The 24860-nt window shown below is 44.6% G+C and overlaps 1 protein-coding gene across 7 annotated transcripts in view; it reads right to left on the bottom strand.

The window, feature by feature from the left end:
• USP22 (ubiquitin specific peptidase 22) overlaps nt 1–22953 on the bottom strand; it is a 92114-nt gene extending 69161 nt beyond the window's left edge. For 6 of the 7 annotated variants that reach the window (XM_072820805.1, XM_072820803.1, XM_072820802.1 and 3 more), the window contains exons 1-2: nt 22628–22953; nt 2882–3014 (exon numbers count right to left, since the gene is read on the bottom strand). In XM_072820805.1, coding sequence (XP_072676906.1) covers nt 2882–3014; nt 22628–22798 — 304 coding nt within the window. In that variant the 5' untranslated portion in view covers nt 22799–22953. The remainder of the gene's footprint in view (nt 1–2881; nt 3015–22627) is intronic. The other variant, XM_072820806.1, reaches the window with a different exon arrangement.
• Between the last annotated feature and the right edge of the window lie 1907 nt (nt 22954–24860).

Raw genomic sequence — 24860 nt, 5'->3', positions numbered from 1 at the left:
TGAATTTCACCTCAATATAAAATTTAAAAACCCAAAGCAACACATACAATCAAGGTAGTTCCCCTGGAAAATTCTTTTGTAGTGAAGATGCACCACATGCACCACGTGAGGTCCTTTCCCTTCGGTCACAGGGTAATCTTGAGAATGGAGGGGGAAACACTACCAATTCCTAAGTGAGCTGGTTTCCCCACACCCACCAGCGCATGGTCTTTTGGGAGCAGCTACAATACCTCTTCAAAGACACATGGAACAAAGCTAAAGGCATTACTTTCACACTTTTGTGTCTCATAGTGGCAAAATCTAAGTACCTTGTGACTCAACATAAAAAAACCTGTAAGCAGCCAGAAAGTATGAAATCAAACAGCTCCAAGTTTGTCGCCCTACTCATTGCAACAGGCCCCACAGTGAACTAGAATTCCAACATCCAGTTTAGGACACCAACCAGTCCAGGTGGAAGTATACCAGCAAATTGGAGTGGCCATCCCAAATGAGAGGAAGCCCTTTTTCCTGATGTATGTTTTTATCACATTGGATTAAGGCAACTACTTTTAGGAAAGGACAGACCAAGAAGTAGAATGTTTGAGGAGACTGCTGTAGGGCCAACTTATCCCATGCCATACTTGACAGGCCATACCTGTCCTTCCACATGATCTTCAACAATGACCTTATTGCTATCAATACTCTATTTTTAAATGCATTATCCACAATATTCAGACAAGATTCAGTTTAGGCCTCTCGCTCTAATCCAACAAAAAAGTAGACACCTGTTAAGAGTTTCCCTACTAATCCACTTCAGGTCCCACTATTATACTACGGAATATCCCTGGAAGGTGGAAGAACCTGAACACAAGGAAATCAAGGCGCCTTAGTCCCCCTACCACTGCTCAATTACTCTGCCCTTGGACGTCCTGCAAAATACCCTTATAAAATGACAACCAAAATATGGACAGCCTAGAAGTTGCTCTAGAGATAAGCAGGTGGGAGCAGCAGTGAGATGCACAGGGCAGAGGACAGGCAGGTGCTCTTGGCTAGTCGGGAACCAAACCACCAGGTGGGAGTCAGGGCTGCCAGGATTATGTTCTCCTCTAGCACTTCTACACTTCAGCCTCTCTCTCTTGTGCCCGTTGCCCTCCACTCCTCCCCTCCCAGACACAGAAAACTCCTAGCCTGGATGAACACATACACGAGCAATCTTCAATAAATTCACAGACTCTAACAGTGAAGGACTAGATCTTTCTCCCATCTCAAGGTTTTGTTTCTGAAAACAAACCTAAAATGCATGCACTCTACCAAAAGTAGTGGCAGAGTTTATCAATCAGGTTAATAAAATGAATAAATTTCTAAAGTCATTTTTATAAATGACTCTGGGTAACAACAAAATTCTTCAGATAGCTTTTTAAGTGCAAATATATTTCCAATGTTCCATAACTCTTTAGCCCACAGAATCACAGCCCAGGCGTAACAGCAGAGCAGCCTAAATGGGTCTAAAACTCAGGGCAGGAATACTCTTCATTTACACTGTAAATGCAAGTGTCTACATTAGGTAAATACTGCACACTTTTATCACATCCACACTGTCCTGAGCAGTGTCTTTTTCGTCTGATTGGTCAATGTAAGAAGAGATCCCTCATTTCTCCATGGGACATAATTCATGAAAGCATTACTGGCACCACGAGCTCTCTCCCCAAAAAACCCCTCATTCCAGGAGCCTTCTTAACAGCACTTGCTGTATGTTCTCCGTTATGAATGCAGTAGTCCGCCATAGAGGACTTAGTACATTCCATCCCTACTATTTAAGATTTTATTTATTTATTCATTCATGAGAGACACACAGAGAGAGGCAGAGACATAGGCAGAGGGAGAAGCAGGCTCCATGCAGGAAGCATGATGCAGAACTCAATACCAGGACCCAGGGACCACCACCTGAGGCTCAATGACTGAGCCACCAGGTTGTCCCCCATCCCTACTATTTAAAAAGGCTCTAAAAAGATCTTTAACTGGGGGGACACCTGGGTGGCTCAGCTGTTGAGCACTTGCCTTCAGCCCAGGGCGTGATCCTGGGGTCCCAGGATCAAGTCCCACATTGGGCTCCCCGTGTGGAGCCTGCTTCTCTCTCTGTCTCTCTGCCTACGTCTCTGCCTCTCTCTCGGTGTCCCTCATGAATAAATAAATAAAATCTTATTTAAAAAAAAAAAAAAAAAGATCTTTAACTGGAACTGCAGAGCCCCCATGAAGTAAGAGGTTCTTTGGGCTGGACTTTTTCAAAGTGATTTTCTCAAGGAGTGCCTAAAAACCTCACCATCACTTAAAACATCATTATGAAGGAGAGAGAAACACCTAATGAGCACAATTAGAAAATAAAGCCAGGGACAAAACTTTGCTTTATGTAACTTCCAGAACGTGTGACAGTCTGAACTGGTAAGTATAAGAGATATAAATTCATCATAATGCCACAGTGTCATGAACTGTTAGCCTTTCCATGACTGTGTTGTGGAGAGGAGTGAAAATCCATAAAAAGTAAAAAACCCCCAGCTGGCTGCCATCTGTGCTGACCTCAATAACCCAGCACTTCATCTAAGATCTTTCTTTGTGGGGTTTTGCCTAATCTAACCTAATTAGGCTTTTCAGAGAGAAAGAGGACTCCGACACTGCATTAAAAAACAAGGTTTCAAAGAACACTGAAACAGTGAGCTGCTTTAAATTATCATTTCCAGTTGCACACAATATTCACATCAACCCCAGTGCCTCCAGGCAAAAGCTGGGTGCATGGTCCTTCTGTGCCCTGTGTAGTCCTCCGACCCTGGACTCTCACAAGGGCCTCAGACGGGCCCCTGGGGGAGGGCGGCCCCACACCCTAAAGCCGTGTCCCAGAGCGCCTTACCCAGGTTGTGCCGCTTGGACTTCGCATGTTCATGAATATGTTTCTTTGTGAAGCAGCCAAAGAAGACACAGTGCAGGCAGGAGTGGAGCCTGTTCAGGTGAACACCACAAACGTGACAGACGCATGACTTGGCCTGAAAGGGAGTGAAGAGAATTAAAAACCTTACGTTCTCAGAGAGAGAAAGTGGTCAAGCAAAATGATCACAAACGACAAGGGAACCGGAGGAAAGGAAATCACAGGGTATCTTCGTTAATCCTTTCAACTGCTCCAAAAGGTACTTTAGCTCCAAACTAGCTCCGTGTTAAGAAAGTTCAACCCACCATCTCAATTCACAAAACCCATCAGCTGCTCAGGTGTTTACCACATGAGGCTTTAGGGACCATCAGTCTCTGCGTTCTCTTCCTGCCACTGTCTCGGCTCCTGTCCCCATTTCAGACCAGCAACTCATAGCCTAGCCACCCTTACTGTGGACCTCACTATATATTTGATATTCCAGGTCACAAGACCACAGCAAACTTAGAAGCACTCCATCAACCAACAGAGAGGGACATGAGTCAAAATGATACAGAAGAACAAGAAAAAGAAAGTGTTGCCAAGAATTAGACCACAGAAACCTAAAATTTTAATCTCAGCAATTGTGAGCAGTGATAATTCTTATACACCCAAACCACCCAGAACACCACTGTTTTCTAGCACAATATGACCTCTACGCTGTAGTAACTGTAAACTCCCTGCAGATCATCAAACTGAATTTCCAACCTCTGAGATGACACCACAGTATAAGATTTTCTTCTGTTGCGATGGATGGGCAGGAAGCAAGGAGATGAAGGAGAAGATAAACAGGGTATGGAGAAGGAAGGTTAAAACAGAAGGACTGCCCCCACAAATATTCCACACCACACACCGAATGTACTCTAGACTCTGGTGCCAGAGGCTTTCAGATGATTTGCGTCATTCAATGCTCACAATCACCCCCTGGGGAAGATTTTAGGCTCTTCTGACATCTGCAGAAAGTTAGTGTACATGCTCATGACCATTGTGGGGAGTGAGGTGTGTGTGACACAGAATGTGGCCTAGGATGTGCCTAACCCTAGGAATCCCTCAGCTTGGAGACAGCCCCGCCTAAGCTTCACTCTGCACTCCCACGATCAAGGGCCAAGCCCAGGGCTGACAGGCTGTGCATTCACCTAGAATGGAGGGCACAGACAGAGGAGAGGCTCTGGGGACTAGTCTCAAACCTAATTTACATAAAACACGAATCACCATTTTCACCTAGAGGGTAACTGCCTTAAGGGAAGCCATCTGGGGACACTGGCCACTTCATCAGCCTCCAGGAGATGCAGAACTGGTGCAGATGGGCTGGACAGGGACGGTACATGGACCTATGCTCCTTAAAGACAGGAGCCATGTGGCCAAAATCCCAAATCACAGGACAAATCAGACATGTTCCTCTCTCTCACCCTTGCCCTCCTACTCATGTGCTCGTGTGCTCTCTCTCAAATAAATCAATCTTTAAAACAAAAATAGGGCAGCCTGGGTGGCTGGAGATTCTGGAAGGTTTAGCACCGCCTTCAGCCCATGGTGTGATCCTGGAGACCCGGGATCGAGTCCCTCGTCGGGCTCCGGGCATGGAGCCTGATTCTCCTTCTGCCTGTGCCTGTGCTTCTCTCTCTGTGTCTCTCATGAATAAATAAAATCTTAAAAAAAATAAAAATAAAAACAAAACAAAAATTTAAAAAATATTTTTAAATTTATTTTAAAAAATAAAATGCCATATTAGTATAGTTGTATAATCCATTCTTCCAGTGATAAAGAAATTGAGTAACCATAATTGCTTTCAGAATACAGGGGACATTTTAAATTACACATACAGTTATATTAGATGTGAACGAGTGATACCTTCAGGTATCATGGAAAATTTCCCTGTAGCTCAAAATACTGTAAGCAACAGAACAAGATTCTGAGATTATAATCACAAGCTAAAGTCCATTTACTACTCACTACAAATACAGATATAAAGAATGGGAAAGATTAAGAGATGTCCTTTATTTTCATCACCCAGGATATTTAAAAGGCATTACAGTGATCAAAAAAATTTCTCTATGAGCTTAAAACAGTAAATCCAAATCTATTTATATAACAAAAAATTCAAGAACAGCGTTACCTTGAAAATATTAGCTCATCTGGATAATTACACATCTGTAACACTAAGTTTTCCCTTAAAACACACAAAAATTTTAAAAAGCGATGTATTTACTTTAGAGATAGAGAGTGCATGCGAGTGGGGGTACGAGCAGAAGGGAAGAATCTTCAAGCAGACTCCCCACTAAGCATGGAGCCTAACTTGGGGCTCAATCTAATGACCCTGAGAACACAACCTGAGCTGAAATCAAGAGTCAGACACCCAAGGAATCCCAAAATACACAAAAAGTTTTTTTAAAAGATCAAAATTAAGCCCTGAACTTTATTTTTTTTTAAGATTTTATTTATTCATGAGAGACAGAGACAGAGAGAGGCAGAGACACAGGCAAAGGGAGAAGCAGGCTCCATGCAGGGAGCCTGACATGAGACTCGATCCTGGGTCTCCAGAATTGTGCCCTAGGCTGAAGGCGGCGCTCAGCCCAACCCCTGAACTTTTTTTTTTTTTTTAAGATTTTATTCATTTATTCATGAGAGACAGAGAGAGAGAGAGAGGAGAGAGGCAGAGGGAGAAGCAGGCTCCATGCAGGGAGCCCGACGTGGGACTCGATCCCGGGTCACCAGGACCAGGCCCTGGACCGAAGGCGGCGCCAAACCGTTGAGCCACCAGGGCTGCCCCCAAGCCCTGAACTTTAAATGTAAAAATACATTACCTGTCGTCCTACAGAATTTCATGAAATAAAAATCTGCCTCAAGAAAAAGATCTCAGCTGCACAAAAAAATATAGCAATTTACAGGTAGAGAGCTCCTCTAAAAACACAGAAACTGATAATGTCCTGATACTACCAGGTCAGGGAAAGAAAGCCTTAATTACAAATAAATGCACACACATATTCACAATTCAGCTAAATCTTTTTCATTTAAATAAAATCCACGCTTGGGGTGCCTGGGTGGCTCAGTCTTGAGTCTTCATTTCGGCTCAGGTCATGATCTCAGGGTTGTGAGATCAAGCCCCATGGTGGGCTCTGAGCTGAGCATGGAGCCTGCTTTTGGGATTCTCTCTCCCTCTCCCTTTGCTCCTCCCTCCCAACTCATACAAGAGAGCATTCTCTCTCTCAAATAAATAAATCTTTTTTAAAAAGCCACTGACTCCAACACTGAGAGAGGCATGTTATAAAGAATGGTGAGCCAGCTTAAGGAATTCCCACTAGGGAATTCTGGTACAATCTGACTATAAAAATGAATAATAACGAGAATAGATTACATACCGAATAAAAAAGAATCCCCAAGTCCCTTCTGATTATTAATACTAAACACACACAGTCTTAACAGTCTTCACAGGAGAATTCCATCTAATCAATGTAGTTGGAAAGACAAAAATACACATACAAAAATCTTCATTTTCCAATCATCATCATCATCAATGGATTCAGGAAAAAGTCATCAATGGATGCTAAAACCACAGAGTAGAAAAATACTGGGTCATTCACAATAGTTAAAAGGTAGAAGAAACAGACCAAATTCCCATTAAAGGATGAATGGATACACAAAATATAGTATATCCACACAATGGAGTATTATTCAGCCATAAAAAAGAATGAAGTTCTGACACAGTTGCAACATAGATGAACCTTGAGAACGTAATGCCAAGTGAGAGCAGATGGACACAGAGGGTCACATAATGTGTGATTCCATTCATATGAAATATTCAGAACAGGTAAATCCAGAGAGACAGAATAGAGATTAGAGGCTACTAAGGGCTGAAGAGAGAGAATAGGGAGCAGATAGAAATGATCTGAAACTTGGTAGAGGTGGAGTGATGACTATAGAACATCCTGAATATAGTGAATTGTTCATCTTTAATTTTTATTAATTTTACATCAATAAAAAATACATTAAATTACTTATATGCATGTGTACACATATGCCTGTGTCTACATATGTCTGTATGTATGTACACTGGGGCACTGGATACTCAGTTTCAAAGTAACAAAGACTACTTTTGTTAATTAGAGGGGAAAAGGTCACCTTTAGAACAGAGTACTCTGGCCAACAAACACCACCTTATCCAAACCTTAATATACCCAAAAGAAACTGATGAGTATAGATAAATGTATATGATATTTTGGTATTCTTGCTATTTTTGTAGGCTTTGTATTTCTTTTAAATAAAGGGAAAACGGGATCCCTGGGTGGCTCAGCGGTTTAGCACCTGCCTTCCGCCCAGGGTGTGATCCTGGAGTCCTGGGATCGAGTCCCACATCAGACTCCCTGCATGGAGCCTGCTTCTCCCTCTGCCTGTGTCTCTGCCTCTCTCTTTCTCTCTTTCTGTGTCTCTCACGAAAAAAATAAATAAAATCTTTAGAAAAAAAGAATCTTTAAAAAAAAATTTTTTTAAGGGTAAACTACTCAACAATACATAGCCTGTAACTCAATAATTCCCAAGTTTATATATAACAGAAATAGAAACATATACATGACAGTACTGCATGTATCAAGGACACCAAAAGACACATAAAAGAATGTCATAATTGTAATACCTCAAACCTGAAAATAAATAAAAATACTCATCGGGAGCAAAAAGCACAAACTGTGGTATAGACATTGAATGCAATGAGCAGAGCAATAGAAAGGAACTCATGGTACATCCAGCAGCAGAGATGAATCTCACAAGAGAACACAGAGGAACCTGGCCACAAAAAGGACATACTGTTTGCAACCACCGTCATACAAAAGTACAAAGGCAGGCAAAGGTCCTTTGCTGGCCATGTAAAGGTAGACAGTCGACACTCCTCAGAGGGACCAGGAAAGGGCTTAAAGGGGACATTTGGAGCACTGGGCGCTGTTCACAAGGACAGGAGCATGTTCACTTAACAAAGATTCATCAAGGATTGTGCTTTAATAGGAGGGATAAAAAGCCGTAACAGGAAATAATAAACACACAGATAATATATACAGTTATAGTGTGAGACATAAACCAAATGCTCTGAAATTTAAAAGAACAACCACATCTGATTAAGGAGGACTGGGGAAATAAAAAAAGTCTGTATACAATTTCTGCTCGAATTCTATGGAATTCTAAAGAACAAATGTTTCTTATAAGGCGTATGACCTCAATTCATATGGAATAGAGAACTCAAAGTGGGAAAACTCAAAGAACAGAAGGAAAGTATGTAATTAAGGACTTAAATACTCATCTGGGTGACTATGTTCTAGCACATTAAGACCTAGACTACTCAACTACAGGTGGTTTAGAACTCACCACTGAAGGCCTCGATGGATTCAACTCAGTTCTCTAACATTAATCAAGCAGCCAGTCAATAGGCTACAGACACTAAATACAAAAAGCAGAAATTTGTCTTTGGTGTTGTCTTTTACATTGTTATTTGTCTGTATCAGCACTGTCCAATAGAACGTTCTATGTTGCTGCAAGTGTTCTGGATCTGCACTGTCCATTACAGTAGTCATTCCCTACAACTGACTAGAACCACCAAGAAACTGGATGTTTATTTCCTATTACAAATAGCACATGTGGCTAGTGAACAGCACAGTTCTAGATCCTAAAATGAGCAATACTAACTTACACAAGGAAGTTCATAATATCTGCCTCCTGAGTTAAAACAAAGGCAGGTGAGTAGTACTGTTAAGTACTAGTGAAAATAATTAGGATGGGCAGCCCAGGTGGCTCAGCGGTTTAGCGCCACCTTCAGCCCAGGGTGTGATCCTGGAGACCTGGGATTGAGTACCGCATCGGGCTCCCAGCATGGAGCCTGCTTCTCCCTCTGCCTGTGTCTCTGCCCCTCTCTCCCTCTCTCTCTCGATGTGTGCCTCTCATGAACAAATAAAATATTAAAAAAATAAAGTAACTTTTTTACTGTAGCTGCTGACTTCCAGTTAATTCTTTAAAAAGATGTGGCTTTCAGTTGTAGCTGATCCGGAGACCCACTCAACATCGGTCACAGGACACAGGAGCGGATTCAATTCCATCACTCTCGCTATGAGATATGAAGCAAGGTACATGATTCTCTTTGCCTCGGTTTCCTGACTTCTAAAATGTGGACACATATCTACCTCAAACCAGTATTACAAAGATTAAATGATCTGATGCTTTTTAACACACTGAGGACAGTGCCTCTATGTGTTAGGATTTGTAGTGGGGCTAACCTGGCTCCTGCTAGCTCCCCAAAAGGTGTATCCCTGTTTTAATCTTTTTTTTTTTTTTTAAAGATTTTATTTATTTATTCATGACAGTCACACAGAGAGAGAGAGAGGCAGAGACACAGGCAGAGGGAGAAGCAGGCTCCATGCAGGGAGCCCGACGCGGGACTCGATCCCGGGTCTCCAGGATCGCGCCCTGGGCCAAAGGCAGGCGCCAAACCGCTGCGCCACCCAGGGATCCCTGTTTTAATCTTTAGAACCAGTGAATGCTATCTTATTTGGAAAAAGTATTTTGCATAAGTAATCAAGTTAAGGGTGTAGAGATGAGATTTTTTTTTTTTAAGATTTATTTATTTATGATAGACATAGAGAGAGCGAGCCAGAGACACAGGCAGAGGGAGAAGCAGGCTCCATGCACTGGGAGCCCGACATGGGATTTGATCCCGGGTCTCCAGGATCGCGCCCTGGGCCAAAGGCAGGCGCCAAACCGCTGCACCACCCAGGGATCCCTAGAGATGAGATTATATTTGATGATCTGGGTGGGCCCCAAATGCCATCTTGAGTGTCCCTGAGAAAGGGACACAGAGACTGTGCACCCAGGAATAAAGGCCTGGTGAAGGAGGCAGAAACCAGAGTGGGGGGTGGCGGGAGCTGGAACAGTCCAGGAAGCCTTCCACCCCAGGAGCTTCTGGAGGGGCATGGTCCTACCTACCAGACTTTGGGCTTCTGACCTCTAGAACTTGTTCTAAACCCCCCACTTTGTGGGCACTTGTTAAAGCAGCTGCAGGAAAGAACAGAGTTTGTGTCAGTTATTATTCCAACCCCCTCCTATTGGCACTGAAAAGGTGAGGACACTCGTGTATCACACACTACTGTTCTGAGTGGGCTGGGGAGGCACAGGGTGGCTGCTTTCTGGAGTGTCTGGTGCGGCAGGGCTGGCGAGGTTCCTCCCTCAGTTCCCCAGGCAGCTTCCTGTTGGGGAGGCAACCCTGGCAACTTTCCTGGCTCAGCAGAGGCAACAGAATTCTGGACGCTGGCAGGGGTTCCAGAAAACTCAACTAAGAATCTACTGCTCCTGGAGCCCTTACAGTGGTTTCTTGTATTAAAGCCTTTTCTCCTATAAATTAATTCAAGTTGATTCGGGTAGCCTGCAAGTAAATCCTGAAACACAGCTGTGATTCTTAGTGATAGGAAAAGCAGCCAGGCCAATGATTTACCAGCTCTGTCTGCATCCACGTGGCTGGAGCTAGAGAGGATTATAGTAAATGAAGTCAGTCAGATCTCATGCACATGTGGAATTTAAGAAACAGAACATAGGAGCAAAGGAGGAAAGAGAGAGGAAAACCAAGAAACAGACTCTGAACTATAGAGAACTGGTGGTGACTGTGGAGGCCGAGAAAAATTAAGGCCATTCCACCTCAAGTTTAGCATTAGCACAAGTACAGCCATCTTAGGCCCCTGTGAATAAGAGCTCAACTTTACAGGAAAAACTGAAGAATGTCCTCAGCAGGGAATCCCGTATCAGAAGGACAACAGAGCCCAAGGCAGTGGCAGAAAGTCCCATATTAGAATGAGAACAGAGCTCAATGCCCCTGAAAGTCCCATATCAGAATGTAAACAGAACTTGAGAAATTCCTCCATGCCTTCTGGAGGTCCCCTAGACCAGCCCATAAAACTAAGCTGGAACCCATCTCGGGGTCCAAGTCCCTGCTCTGCTGTGTCGGGTATACTTGGACCCAAGCTCAAGCTTGTTAATAAATCCTCGTGCGCTTGCATCGGTGTTGGCTCCTTGGTGGTTTCTCGGATTCGCAATCTTGGGCACAACAGTGACCAGAGGGAAGGTGGGTGGGAGGATTGGCGATTAAGGAGGGCACTTGTGATTAGCATGGAGTCCTTACAGAACTGCTGCATCACTCTATTTTACACCTGAAACTAATATCATGCTGAATGTTAACTGGGATTTAAATAAAAACTTTTAAAAACAAACAGTTCTGAGCTTACATGGTGCAAGAAATTCACAGAAAGTCCATTCATTGGGCCTCAATATTAACAATATTTCCTTGGATACCCTAATCTCTATTATCTTTTCTCCCCATCTTCCTCCTCACCCCAAGAAGGACAGGGCAGGGACAGAAGAGGCACTTGAAGTCGAGGATGACTCAGCTGTACAGTGAATTTTGATTCCAGCTTAAAGAAAATGACAACCACGAGGCAGCACCTGCAGAGCTAATGCATACGTCCCATATTACCCGCCACTTCCCACCACCACTGGTCTAGTCACATCTGACAACTGTAAGAAGGTAAGTATACCTGTCGTGCTTCTCTTCAATGACTTTTTCTTTTCTTTTTATATGAAATTTTTTTTAAAGATTTTATTTATTTATTCATGAGAGACAAAGAGAGATAGACAGAGACACAGGCAGAGGGAGAAACAGGCTCCATACAGGGAGCCCGACGTGGGACTCGATCCCGGGTCTCCAGGACCAGGCCCTGGGCTGAAGGCGGCGCTAAACTGCTGAGCCACCCGGGCTGCCCATCTTCAATGACTTTTTCAAGGCTCATAATACTTTTATACCATCGTGGACTCTGATATAAGCAAAGGGACAGGATAAACATTCTATTTCCTACATGAACTGAGGCACTAAAAGGCAAAAAAAATAAATTAATCTCAAATTCCCCAACCTCAGAAAGCCACACTCAGGCCTTTGAATCTCAACTAAAATAGATTCCGTCCAACTCCCTCCAGGTACAAAAGTGGCAGTGACATAACTGATAAGTAGTACATATTTTGGCCTTACTTCAAAGTTCTAAGCACAAAGCTCTCAATTTGGAATTTGCAAAGTGATAAGATTGATAAAGGGGTCTTTTGTTATTCAAACAAGTTCCTTTCAACCAGGTCTGTTTATGCTAATGAGATGATTTTTGAAAAGCTTCTGGACAGCCTCAAGATGGGGTCTGGGTTCCAGGAAACCAACCCTGTGATTAGAGGGGTGGACCCTTCAGCCCCCTCCAACAGACAGTAGTTTAATCAATCACGCCTGTGTAACGGTTTAACTAATGTCTGCTTAATCAGTCATAACGGTGTAATGAAGTTTTCATAAAAATGCTAAAAGACAGGTCGAGAGGGCTTCTGGGTTGGTTAATGCATCCATGTGATGAGGGAAATAAAAGCAGAAAAGAAATTATTAAATTTCCTTACTATTCACAGCCCACTGACAAGTCCTTGAAACAGGCAGTGACCTTCCTCTAGGAACTCAGGTGCCTCCATGTTAATACCTTGCTAAGGGCAAAAGACAATCTTAGCCTGACCCCCAGGATCCTGAAATCCTTTTATATTTTAACATATAAAAGTTCCTTTGGGGGCACCTGGGTGGCTCAGTCAGTTAAGTGGTTGCCTTCAGCTCAGGTCATGATCTCAGGGTCCTGGGATCAAGCCCTGTGTCTCCCCAAGTCCAGCTCCCTGCTCAGCGGGGAGCCTGCTTCTCCCTCCGCCCCTCCCCTCCACGTTCTCTCTCAAATAAATAACAAACTTTTGTAAACTTCCTTTAAGATTTTTTTTTTTTTTAATCTACACCCCAAGATATATGTTGGCAATCATCGCCCAAGCCTATGACTCACTGATATATATCTGATGGATCTCATGACTCAGGTTTTATTAGACATTAAAAAATGACTTTTTCCTAATAGCAGCTAGCCCCCTCAAGGTCCTGGAAACTTTGCTTCCAAAATTCTTTTTGGAGACTTCCACTGGCCCTAATCCCCTCCCAACTTGAAAGGATATAACAGGCCACTCCTCACGAGCCCAGTGCAGCGCTTTCGGCCCACAGGTCCTGTCCTCGTGCTTTAATAAAACCTTTGCACCAAAAACATCTCAATTCTTTGTCTGTTGGCTTCGAACGCTTAATATCTTCCTATATCACGTGACTTGGGAGTATGATGCACCTCTACTCCACTGGGAGAAAGCTCCTGTGCCTAGGGCCCTCCCAGACCTGATCCTATGTACCTCTTCATCTGACTGTCCATCTGTACACTTTAGAATATCCTTTACAATAAACTGGTAAACCTAAGTAAATGTTCCCCTGAGTTTTGGAAACCATTTTAACAAATTACTGGACCCAAAGAAGGGATCCTAACCAGTTGCAAGCACAGATGACAACCTGGACTTGTGACTAGTGTGTATAGCAGGAACAGTGCTGCAGGAGTAAACTCCTTAACCTAGGCAATCTTACACTGTCTGAGTAAGTGTCAGAATTAAGTCTAACTTGTACAGCACCGGGTCAATATCTGCTGATATTAGAGAATTTACTCAGTGATACTGTAAAACATTCCAGAATAATTTAGTGGGAGCACAAACTTCAGACTCAGAGTAACCTAATTTCAAGGCCGACTTAGTGTTTACATCAGTGCTCTTGGATGAGACTTATCTGCCACCCTCCCTGAAAAGTATATCATGAGTACCCAAACCAAGTGAAATTTTCTGTAAGATATACTTTATGAAATATAAAATGTTATGTAAATGTAAAGCACTATGATCATAAATGAGAAATAAGTGCAAGAGAGATTTGGGGACCTGGTCAGGTCACACTTTTGGGCAGAAACAAGGGCCACCCCCCCCACCCGACCCCCCCTGTACTGACTGCCTCAGGCTACTTTTTTTTTCTCCCTTGGGCTAGTCTCAATTTAAACTCTACACCACCTGGGGATCCCTGGTTGGCTCAGGGGTTTAGCGCCTGCCTTCGGCCCAGGGTGTGATCCTGGATGGAGTCCCGCATTGGGCTTCTGGCATGGAGCCTGCTTCTCTGCCTCTCTCTCTGTCTCTCTCTCGAATAAATAAAGTCTTTAAAAAATAAAGAAATTCTACACCACCTTCCAACTGTCAACTATAAGTGTGTATAGGGAGTGATCAGATTACCTTAAACCTTCATTTTAACCTGCACTTCCCACTTTATTCCCCAAAATCTTTTACCAGAGCTGCTAAAAAGTAATAATAAAAGCTACTGAAGGTCACTTCAGACCCTGAAAATGGAGTTTCTGTACTTTCTACTTAATCTTGTGAACTTTTTCTTTTTTTGGAGAGAAAGAGAGAGAGAGAGAGAGAGAGAGAGAGAGAGACGAGCAGGCAAAGGGAAAAGGGAGAAGCAGACTCTGCTGAGCAGGGAGCCTGATGTGGGGCTGGATCCCAGGACCCCAAGATCATGACCTGGGCTGAAGGCAGAAGCTTAACCAACTGAGCCACCCATTCACCCAATCTTCTGAACTTTCACAGTACAAAGGGCAAACCACAATACATGCAAATCTGTAAATAACTGGTTAGGCAGTCAGAGGATGCCAGAACGCAGCTCAAGCCATGATAAAAGAATCTGACTGTTTTACAAATAAATGTATGAGATAACTCTCATTTACGTAAAGGGCATGGGACAACCTGCCTACATAACTTGGAAATGAGTGGAGGATATAAAACTAAAGGCAAAAGGAGCCATACCTAAGCCAGGTGATAACACTGCTTCCCAAGGCAGGGCAGGTTAAAAATTCTGAAACAGCTGTTAGGAAAATTTTTCTTCTACCCTTCAAGATTCTTCCAGCTGGTCTAAGAATTACAAAGTTTAAATATGCTCACACGGGCAGCCCGGGTGGCTCAGCAGTTTAGCGCCTCCTTCAGCCCAGGGCCTGATCCTGGAGACCCGGGATCGAGTCCCGTGTCGGGGTCCCTGCGTGGAGCCTGCTTCTCCCTCTGCCTGTGTCTCTGCCTCTCTTTCCTCTCTGTGTATTCTCATGAATAAATAAATAAAATCTTTAAAAAAATAAAATAAATATGCTCATACGGAGACCAATACTGACATCAAGGCCCAAAGAAATTAACGCTGGCAGTTTTTGTACTCTTTGGACAAAGAGACAATAAATTTGAGAGGAATCAACAGGACAAAAACTTATGTTCAGGAGCTTCAATTAATAAGGAATTCTACACAGATTTTGTGCTAAATGATAAATTGGTAAAAAGTAACAAAGGTTATATAGTTTTCTAGGTTCTAAATTCCCTGTGATAAGAATGTCTCTTTACTTCCTGGCACATTTGACATGGGAGATTTATTTCTTGCTTTCTGGACACAAAGGAGGATCAGAGTGTTCTTGCATGGGCCCTTTTTTTTTTTTTTAAGGAACTTTAAAGATTTCATTCATCCATTTGACAGAGAGAGAGAGAAAAAAAAAAAAAACACATGCACACAAGAGCGCACAAGCAGGGGGAGCAGCAGGCAAATGGAGAGGGAGAAGCAGGCGGGCTCCCTGATGAGCAAGGACCCCGACACACAGGGTTTGATCCCAGGCCCCTGGAATCATGACCTGAGCTGAAGGCAGATGCTTAACCAACTGAGCCACGCAGAGGTCCCTTTAAGAACTTTTACGTCAGAATAAACAATATGCCAAAGTGTCACATTTTTGAAGGCTGGGGGGGCTACCCTTGGGCCCTATACAACTATACAAGTGAACTGAAAATAAACAGGCAAGTACATGGATGGGGGATAAGTTGAACTCTGCTGGGCAGAGAAGTTACATATAAGCAAGAGGGGAAGGCTAGAATGATACATGTAGTATTGGATTAGAGTTGGAGACAGCACTATGAACTCAGGTATACTTTAATAGGGGTGGAGATGCATAACCAGAGACTTGTGTGTACAAGCATTAGTATACCCACGTTTGTTCTTAACTCTCCCAAGAGCTTAGAAGCCACAACACTGGTATCAACAAGCACAGCCATTGCTCAAGCCATATTTTCTTTTCTTTCTTTTTTTTTTTTGTTTTTTTTTAATTTATTTATGATAGTCACACAGAGAGAGAGAGAGAGAGAGAGAGAGAGAGAGGGGGGCAGAGACATAGGCAGAGGGAGAAGCAGGCTCCATGCACCGGGAGCCCGATATGGGATTCAATCCCGGGTCTCCAGGATCGCGCCCTGGGCCAAAGGCAGGCGCTAAACCACTGCGCCACCCAGGGATCCCTCTTTTCTTTTCTTTTCTTTTTTTTTTAAGATTTTATTTATTTATTCGTGATAGACACAGAGAGAGAGGCAGAGACACAGGCAGAGGAAGAGGGAGAAGCAGGCTCCACGCAGGAAGCCCAATGTGGGACTCGATCCCGGGACTCCAGGATCACGCCCTGGGCCGAAGGCAGCGCTAAGCCACTGAGCCACCCAGGGATCCCCTTGAACCATATTTTCTAATTCCATTCTCCAGTGAAAGGAACCATGGCCCCTCAGTGAAATGGCAGATTCTAAGACCAGGGCAGAAAATATAAAATATAGGGGCATTCTATAAAATGCTTGAGCACTATGCCTTAAAACTGGTAAGGTCATCAAAATCAAGGAGAATCTGAGAAAATGTCACAATCCAGAGAAGCCTACGAAGACATAACAACTAAATGTAATGTGGAATCCTGGATGGGCTTCTGAAAAAGAAAATGGGCAACCCCGGGTGGCTCTGTGGTTTAGCGCCGCCTTCAGCCCAGGGCCTGATCCTGGAGACCAGGGATCAAGTCCCACGCCGGGCTCCCCGCATGGAGCTTGCTTCTCCCTCTGCCTGTGTCTCTGCTTCTGTGTGTCTCTCATGAATAAATAAAAATCGTTTTTTAAAAAAAGGAAATTAGGGAAAAAACTAATGATCTCTATGACTTCTAGTTCATAACAACGTATCAAGCTTGGTCATTAGTTGTGACAAAAGGTACCACAGTAACAATAAGAGGATAATAATCAGGGGTAGGGGGGGGCTGAATAAAATGGGTACATTGTGTAAAGATGAACTGTATCAATGCTGACATCCTGGTTGTTAATACTGTTACAGTTTGCAAGATGTTACCATTCCGGTAACTGGGTAAAGAATACAGGGAGTTCCATGTATTTTTTTTTTTACAATAGCACATCAATCTACAATTATCTCAAAAGAAAAATTTTTTTCCATTTTGGATCTTTTACTTGGAATGACCTGTCCCCTGCTTAGTTGATTGTATGTTTTGTTGTAAGGATTTGAAAGATTCAAAGCATCGATAAATAAGGCAAAAGTTAATTTCTCAAGACAATAAATTTTGAAAAGAAAAAAAATGTACTTTAAAAAAACAAACAGGGATCCCTGGGTGGCACAGCGGTTTGGCGCCTGCCTTTGGCCCAGGGCGCGATCCTGGAGATCCGGGATCGAATCCCATGTCGGGCTCCCTGCATGGAGCCTGCTTCTCCCTCTGCCTGTGTCTCTGCCTCTCTGTCTCTCTCTGTGTGACTATCATGAATAAATAAATAAAATCTTTAAAAACAAACAAACAAACAAACAAAAACATCCAAAAAATGACAACTTTAAAAAACAAAACCCAGAGTGGGCTCAGCAGCATTTTCAACGTCATGCTTAAGTGCCAGGCTGAGTCAATGAGGACTAACCGGTCTCAGTGGTGAAGCCAGCAACACATGGATATTTCATGGCTCTCAGTTTATGATCTGCCAATGTGTCCTGTCACTCTAGGTATTTTGTCTAAGTAACAGCATAACTGTTTTTCCCCAACGATGATTTCTGCTAAAAAGTTCAAAATATAAGAGATTCATTCAGATCTCAAGGGAGGCTCTCAGACTCCAGAACTAAAGCAGTACATATAAAGAGATGACCAGCACAGTGCAGTCCTAGACCAGTACATCTTTTTCTAAAACACATGGCAAAGGACCACTGACTCAAGAGAAATAAGACCATATTCCTCCTGCAATGATTTCCCTTTCCACACAATAGCCAAACACCTGAGCCACATTTACACAGCCCTGACTGTTAGAGCTACTCTCATCTTAGGCAAGTGCCCACAGGCTAACAATCTGTATTTCTCACTTTGTAAAGACTCAAAATCAAAGGGCATTACCCTATGAAATTATACTATCTTCAACTTTAATCTTTCATGTTTAGTTTTGTACTTGTCTCCTTTTGGCTACCTCCCTTCCTACGATTGTCCATAAATAAAAAAGTGCGCTTTTTAAAGGTGTCTCAAGTTTGATGTCAAGTAGACAAATCACATTTCACTCCCTCAACTAACAAAAATATACATAAAAATTACTTGCCTAAGATTATTACTTTAAACTGATTACCAGGGATCCCTGGGTGGCGCAGCGGTTGGGCGCCTGCCTTTGGCCCAGGGCGCCATCCTGGAGACCCGGGATCGAATCCCACATCGGGCTCCCGGTGCATGGAGCCTGCTTCTCCCTCTGCCTGTGTCTCTGCCTCTCTCTCTTTCTCTCTCTGTGACTATCATAAATAAATAAAAATTTAAAAAATAAATAAATAAATAAATAAATAAATAAATAAATAAACTGATTACCAAAAAATAAAAAATAAAAAAATAAAATAAAATAAAATAAAAATAAACTGATTACCAGGCTTATACGAATTCTTAGCAAATCCTCCAAACTGAAAGCTTGAAAAAAAGGAAAATACACAATGCTGTTTCTATCCAACGGAATATTAACTGCACAGTTCAACAGATCTATACACATGGGCAACAGGTGAAAAATGGAAAACAAGACACACAGCATGTATGTTTACATAAATAAAATCATGTAACTTTGTTTTATTCATATATATACTCAAAAAACTTTTTGAAGATTTTATTTGACAGACAGCCTGTGCGCACATAAGCAGGTGGAGCAGCAGGCCGAAGGAGAGGGAGAAGCAGGCTTCCTATTGAGGCTCAATTCCCAGGACTCTGGAATCATGACCTGAACCAAAGACAGACAGTTAACTGACTGAGCCACTCAGGTGCCCATATATAATTTTTTAAAAATCTGAAGGACCCAGGCAATAAACATATCTTGACAGTAATTGTGTATAGCCAGAAAAGACTCACCTTATATATTCTATAAGCCTATAAGGTATTTTAATTTTTACACATTAAGAACATGTTCATAATGTCACTTTGCAATTGTTTTAATACACAGATCATGCATTTTAATCTTCCTCAGTAAAACTGACCAACAATTAAGCATCTAGAATTATTTTATGCAATGGTTTATGTAAGTTCTGGCTCTAACTACCCTAAGTGTAGGAATTATCATTGGGCATCTACAAATACTTTAAATTTTAAGGCAGATATTTATTATCTCGCTGTGTGACACCTATTTAATGGCCTTTGGACAATTATCATTTCAATTCGTCAAGACAGAAACCCAGAATTCGAATTTGACTCTAGACTGGAGAATGAGAGGTCTAAAAAAAAATAGGGAATCATTCTACTTTCTTCCAAAGGATACCCATTCCACATTTAAATAGTGGTGTGAAGACCACAAATGTAGAAAACAACAAAATGTTAAAAGTACAATTACTGGATCTTCGAGCCCTCTGGCCTCTTATCTATTATTTCCCAGGTAAATTTCCTTCTCTCTAGCCCCTTTCTCAAACAAAATAAGAATTTCAACCCAAAGGCTTGCTTTAGGCCCCAAATTCTGTGCCTCAGGTAGAAACCTTCGAAAGCAGTTTCCTGCCCTCCAGATTAGTGACCAAACTAAACCAGAACTATAACAATCCAAAATTACAGTATGTTTGACACCTCTTCTTCACTTGTGGCCAAGTATATTTGGTAAAAGTTACTACAGCTACAAAGAGGGCTGTATCTTGAGGACAAGCTGCTGCAAAATTTTAGAGTCACAAAGAATTTTTTTAAAAAGAGGAGTGAATATTTTAAAAAATATCACTGAAGGGACGTCTGGGTGGCTCAGCAGTTTGGCACCTGCCTTCAGCACAGGGCATGATCCTGGAGTCCTGGGATCAAGTCCCACGTTGGAATCCCTATGTGGAGCCTGCTTCTCCCTCTGCCTGTCTCTCTGCCTCTCTCTCCCTCTCTGTGTGTGTCTCTCATGAGTAAATAAATAAAATCTGAAAAAAAAAATCACCAAAATATCACCTTCCAAGGATCTATATATTCAAAATACAGTGTAGACTATGTTATGTCATAATAACCAGTAGCACTGTAAATTCTCAATGTTTTTACTGCCAGTTTCTTTTTCACACCCTAAAATGGTAAGATATTTGCTCTATTCAACACATGCCGCTGTGGTAGCACTCAGTCCTAAATCATAGGAACACTTTTACATTCAGTAGTACACAAGATTTACTGCAATTCAAGCCTAAATTGGACAGAAAGTCATGTTCTTCTCACTCTGTGCCTACCAAAAGAAGAATCAAAAGTGGATACAAAATCATAACCCTTTTCTACTTAGACAAAGTTCTAACTCCTGTTTATCCAGGGCTTTGTTTCTATGGTTACATTGTAGCTGAAACTTCAGCCTCAAAAGGCACCTTTATTTACAAAGACTATAACTTGAGTTGAAATATTTTTGTAGGAAATTTCATATTGTTAAAATCAAAAATATACTAAGCCTACAGAGCTGAGAAATCTACAAACTGCCAAACACGTATTGTTCATTGTTAACCATCAAGTTAAACTATTTATCCAACCAACTGTTCATTAGCTAGGCCACTAGAGAGTGCTAGATACACCATTACACAGGACCCAAGTGATTCAAAAAGGACTATCCCCGAAAATCTGGAGCATAAAAGATGAAGAACTTGCTGGTATACTGCCAAGAGGTACTGCAACACTGACAGGTCTGAATTTTAGAGGTAAGCATTTGTCACCACATCTTGTCTGTCAATAGCTCAAGTTCCCACAAGTGAATATAGAGATGTGTGCTTCAACAGCTTCCAAACTAAGCAACTGACATTAAAGGATTAATCCAAGACATACATAGCAAAAGGAAAAGTGACTGCTTCCTTTAGGAGACAAAGGTGCTCGCTTCAGCAGCACATATACTAAAATAGGAAAGGAGACAAAGTTAATGATGGGTTAAACTTGGCTCCTTAAGCACTGTTAAACATTTACAGGGGAAGGGGAGGCAGTGAGAAAAAAAGGCATGGGATTTCTTACTTAACCCAACGTGGAGAGGAATCTTACACCATATAAATCTCAACCAATAAACTAACAATATGGAGTAGTAATAAGATTATCACCTGAAGAGCATCGGTTTCAACCAGGCTATTTTTTTAGGAGCACACAATTCCATTAGCAAGAATCTCACTCTGATCCTAATAGAGCACCTCCAATGTTTAGTTCATTCTAAGAGGTAATGCTTCCCAACACCATTACTGATACAAAGAAAACTGATGCTTAACATTCCCTACAATCTCAGTGGATGTCAGCTTTTCAAAAAAAGGGTTACTCAAGGTGGAAAGAGACTAACACCCCTCCCAACCTCACTAAACTGCAAAATCGCGTTACCCTGTAATAAGACTTATTCAGATAAGAATATGGTTATCTTGATTTCCACATCACTAATAAGCCTAATGGGATGTATAGCTGAAAAATATAACACTAAATGTAATTTCCTCAACGTCTCACGAAGGTGATCAGTTTCTTTCTGAAGCCTCTTAACGCAGAAGCCCCGCCACTGTCCCACCTTCCCAGCAAACCCATCTTTTAAATCCACTCCTCCGGAGCTACCAGCGACCCTCCCTCACACTCCGCGCTGACAGCGAAACGGCTTTCCAGGTAGAGGTGCAAGCAGTGGCCTGAGTCGCTCCACTTCCAACCGCTCACCCCTCCACCCACGTCCGAGTCTGAAATGAGGCCAGGGCGACGCCATCTCCCCGCCTTGGTTCCCGCGGACCCCGGAGCCGGCGCGGGGTTCGGCCCGCGCACCACTCGACCCCCGATCCCGACACACGGTTCCGGTTCCTCGACCCAGGTAAGCCTCAATGCACACTCTGGAGGAACGGGCGCTCAGCATGGTGGCAAGGGGCTGACCCCACGGCGGACCACCCAAGAGGCCCCGGGGTCTTCGTCCCTTTTCAACGTTCTGTCCTACGTTTTCTCAGGACCCCCATCCCCGCCCCGGAGGGTTCCTGGGGGAGGCCAAGCGCTGGAACGCCGGACACCTTGGTCCGCGGTCAGCAGGCTTCCACCGCCGCCGGGGAAGAGAAAACCGCCCCCTTCCCAGAGCAGCACCAGCCCACCCCCGGAACTGGGCACGCCCCAAACCCCGCCCCCGCGGCGGAGGGGGGCCCGGAGGAAGATGGGGGAGGGGAAGAGAGGGCGCGGGAGGACCGCGGAGGAGCGGGGGAGGGGGGAGGGGGGAGGGGGGAGGGGGGAGGGGGAAGGGAGGGGGGGAGGGGGAGGGGGAGCGGAGGGAAAGAGGGGAGGCGGAAGGGAGAGATGGAGAGAAGAGGAAGGGGGGGAGAAGGAGGGACGGAGGAGGCAGGGAGCAGGGAATGAGAAAGCAGAAGCGCCCTCTCGCCCCCAACCCGGCCCGCGAGCGCAGCCGGGGAGGGGTCCGCAGGCGACTAACCAGCCCTCCTCCCTCCCCCCTTGCTAGGCAGCGCTGCAAACGAGGGGTCTCGCGCGGCTGCCAGCGCCGCCCGCAGCGGCCCGGGGACGCAGGGGGCCGCACCTTGCGCTTGCGGGCCTCCGCCGTGCCGCTCCACACGAAGCACTGGTAGATGGCCCGCAGGTTCTGCTTCCAGTTGTCCACCTTGAAGCTGCTCAGGTGCGAGCAGCCCGGCGGCGTCACCACCAGCTCCGCGTCCATGGCCTCGCTCTCCGGCTCGGGCCGGGAGACCATGGGGGGCAAGGCCCGGCCGCGCGCGGGGGGCGGCGAGGGGGACGAGGACGACGCCAGCGCGGCGCGGAGGGCTGCTCGGTGGCGCGCCCCGGCCTGGGGGGGAACGGGCGCCGGGAACAAAGCGCGGACGGCCGCGGGGCCGGCGGACAAAGCCCGGGCTGCGCGGACGCCGAGCGGGAGGCGGCGGCCAGCCAGGCGCCGCCCGCGCTGCGCTCGCCCGGTTCGCGGAGCTCGGCGCGGGGCGGGGCGCCGAAGCCGCAGGCGGAGGTTACGTCATCCCCCGCCGGCCGCGGGCGCCGCACTGCGCAGGCTCGGGCCGCTCCCGGGCCCGCCCCCGCGCCCGCCCCCGCCCCCGCCCCCGCGCCCGCCCCCGCGCCCGCAGGCTCCGCGGCAGACTGCGCCCGGGCGCTCGGCGGCGGCGAGGAGCCGACCCGGGCCCGCCCCCGCGCCTACGCCCGCTGTCGCGGGTCTGCCCGCGGCGGTGGTCGCCAGCTGTCGGTACAGGCCGCCGGGGTCAGAGCAGCCGCCCGGGAAGCTGGCCACCACCCCTGCCGCGTCTCCCTCCAGGAACTGCGGAGGTGGGGGCCGGCCGGGGTTGGGTGGCGCGGGGTGTCCGTCTGGGTACGAGCCGAGCTCTGCCGCAAAGAGGCGGAGCAATGGGCCGGGTCTTGCAAGTCGGTGCAGTCTCCCTCGGCCTCCCCATCTGTGCCGAGCCCCGGCGTGGGCCTAGCCACCCCAGGCGGTGCTTCCCTGGATCGCTGTCAGTCTGGTGGCAACCGGAGGCCCTCATCTGCAGGCCTCTCCCATCTTTGTGGCCTGTCTGGTAGTTGCTGGGCATTGAAATGATTAAGACCATGTCCTACTTTGAGAATCCCAGGATGGGTGCCCTATGACTTCACTCATGCAGAATTGAAACAACAAAGCAAACAAGACCCCAGACTCAAAAAAACAAAACAAAACAAAGAACAAACTGGTGGCTGCCTAAGGGAAGGTGGGTGGGTGCATGGGTGAAATAAAGGGGATTAAGAATACACTTAAAATAATGAGCACTGAGAAATCTATAGAATTGTTGAAAAATTATATTGTACATGGGAAACTAACATTTTATGTTAATTTTACTTCAATAAGAAAAAAACCCCAGAGTGGAATGTAAATCGATGTAGCCACTGTGGAAAAACAGTATGGAGGTTCCTCAAGCATTAAAAATAGAAACAGTGCATAAGCCAGTAATTCTACTACTGGGTATTTACCCCAAGAAAATAACACAAACTCAAGGGTATATGTCCCCCTCTGCTTATTGTAGCATTATTTATAATAGACAAGATATGGAAGCAACCTAAGTGTCAATCAATACATGAATGGCTAAAGATGCGATATATATATATATATATATATATATATATATATATATATATATATATAATAGAATATTACACCAGTTAGAAAGAATAAGAGCTTGGCATTTGCGATAGCATGCGTGGACCTACAAGGTATTATGCTAGGTGAAGTAAATCAGACAGAGAAAGACAAATACCATATGATTTCATTTATATGTGGAATCTAAAAAAAAAAAAAAAAACGAACCAGCAATAAATGCGGAAACAGACCCATAAATACTGAAAACAATCTGGTGGTCGCCAGAGAGGAGTGGAAGATGGAGGGGTTGCACAAAAGGGGGTAAAGGGGAGTGGGAGGTACAGGCTTCCAGTTAAAAAATGAATAAGTCATGGGGATGAAAGGTACAAGGATCCCTGGGTGGCGCAGCGGTTTGGCGCCTGCCTTTGGCCCAGGGCGCGATCCTGGAGACCCGGGATCGAATCCCACGTCGGGCTCCCGGTGCATGGAGCCTGCTTCTCCCTCTGCCTGTGTCTCTGCCTCTCTCTCTCTGTGTGTGTGTGTGACTATCATAAATAAATAAAAAGTTTTTAAAAAAAAAGAAAGAAAGGTACAGCATGGAATAGTTAATGGTATTGTAATAGGGTTGTATAGTGACAGATGGTAGCTAGACTTGTGGCGAGCATAGCATAGTGCATGGAATTGTGGAAGCACTTACTATGCTGTA

The sequence above is a fragment of the Canis lupus genome, chromosome 3, assembly GCF_048164855.1.
Source record: "Canis lupus baileyi chromosome 3, mCanLup2.hap1, whole genome shotgun sequence".
NCBI lineage: Eukaryota > Metazoa > Chordata > Mammalia > Carnivora > Canidae > Canis > Canis lupus.
Note: the sequence above shows the minus strand (reverse complement) of the source record. Positions and strands in the feature narration are given on the sequence as shown.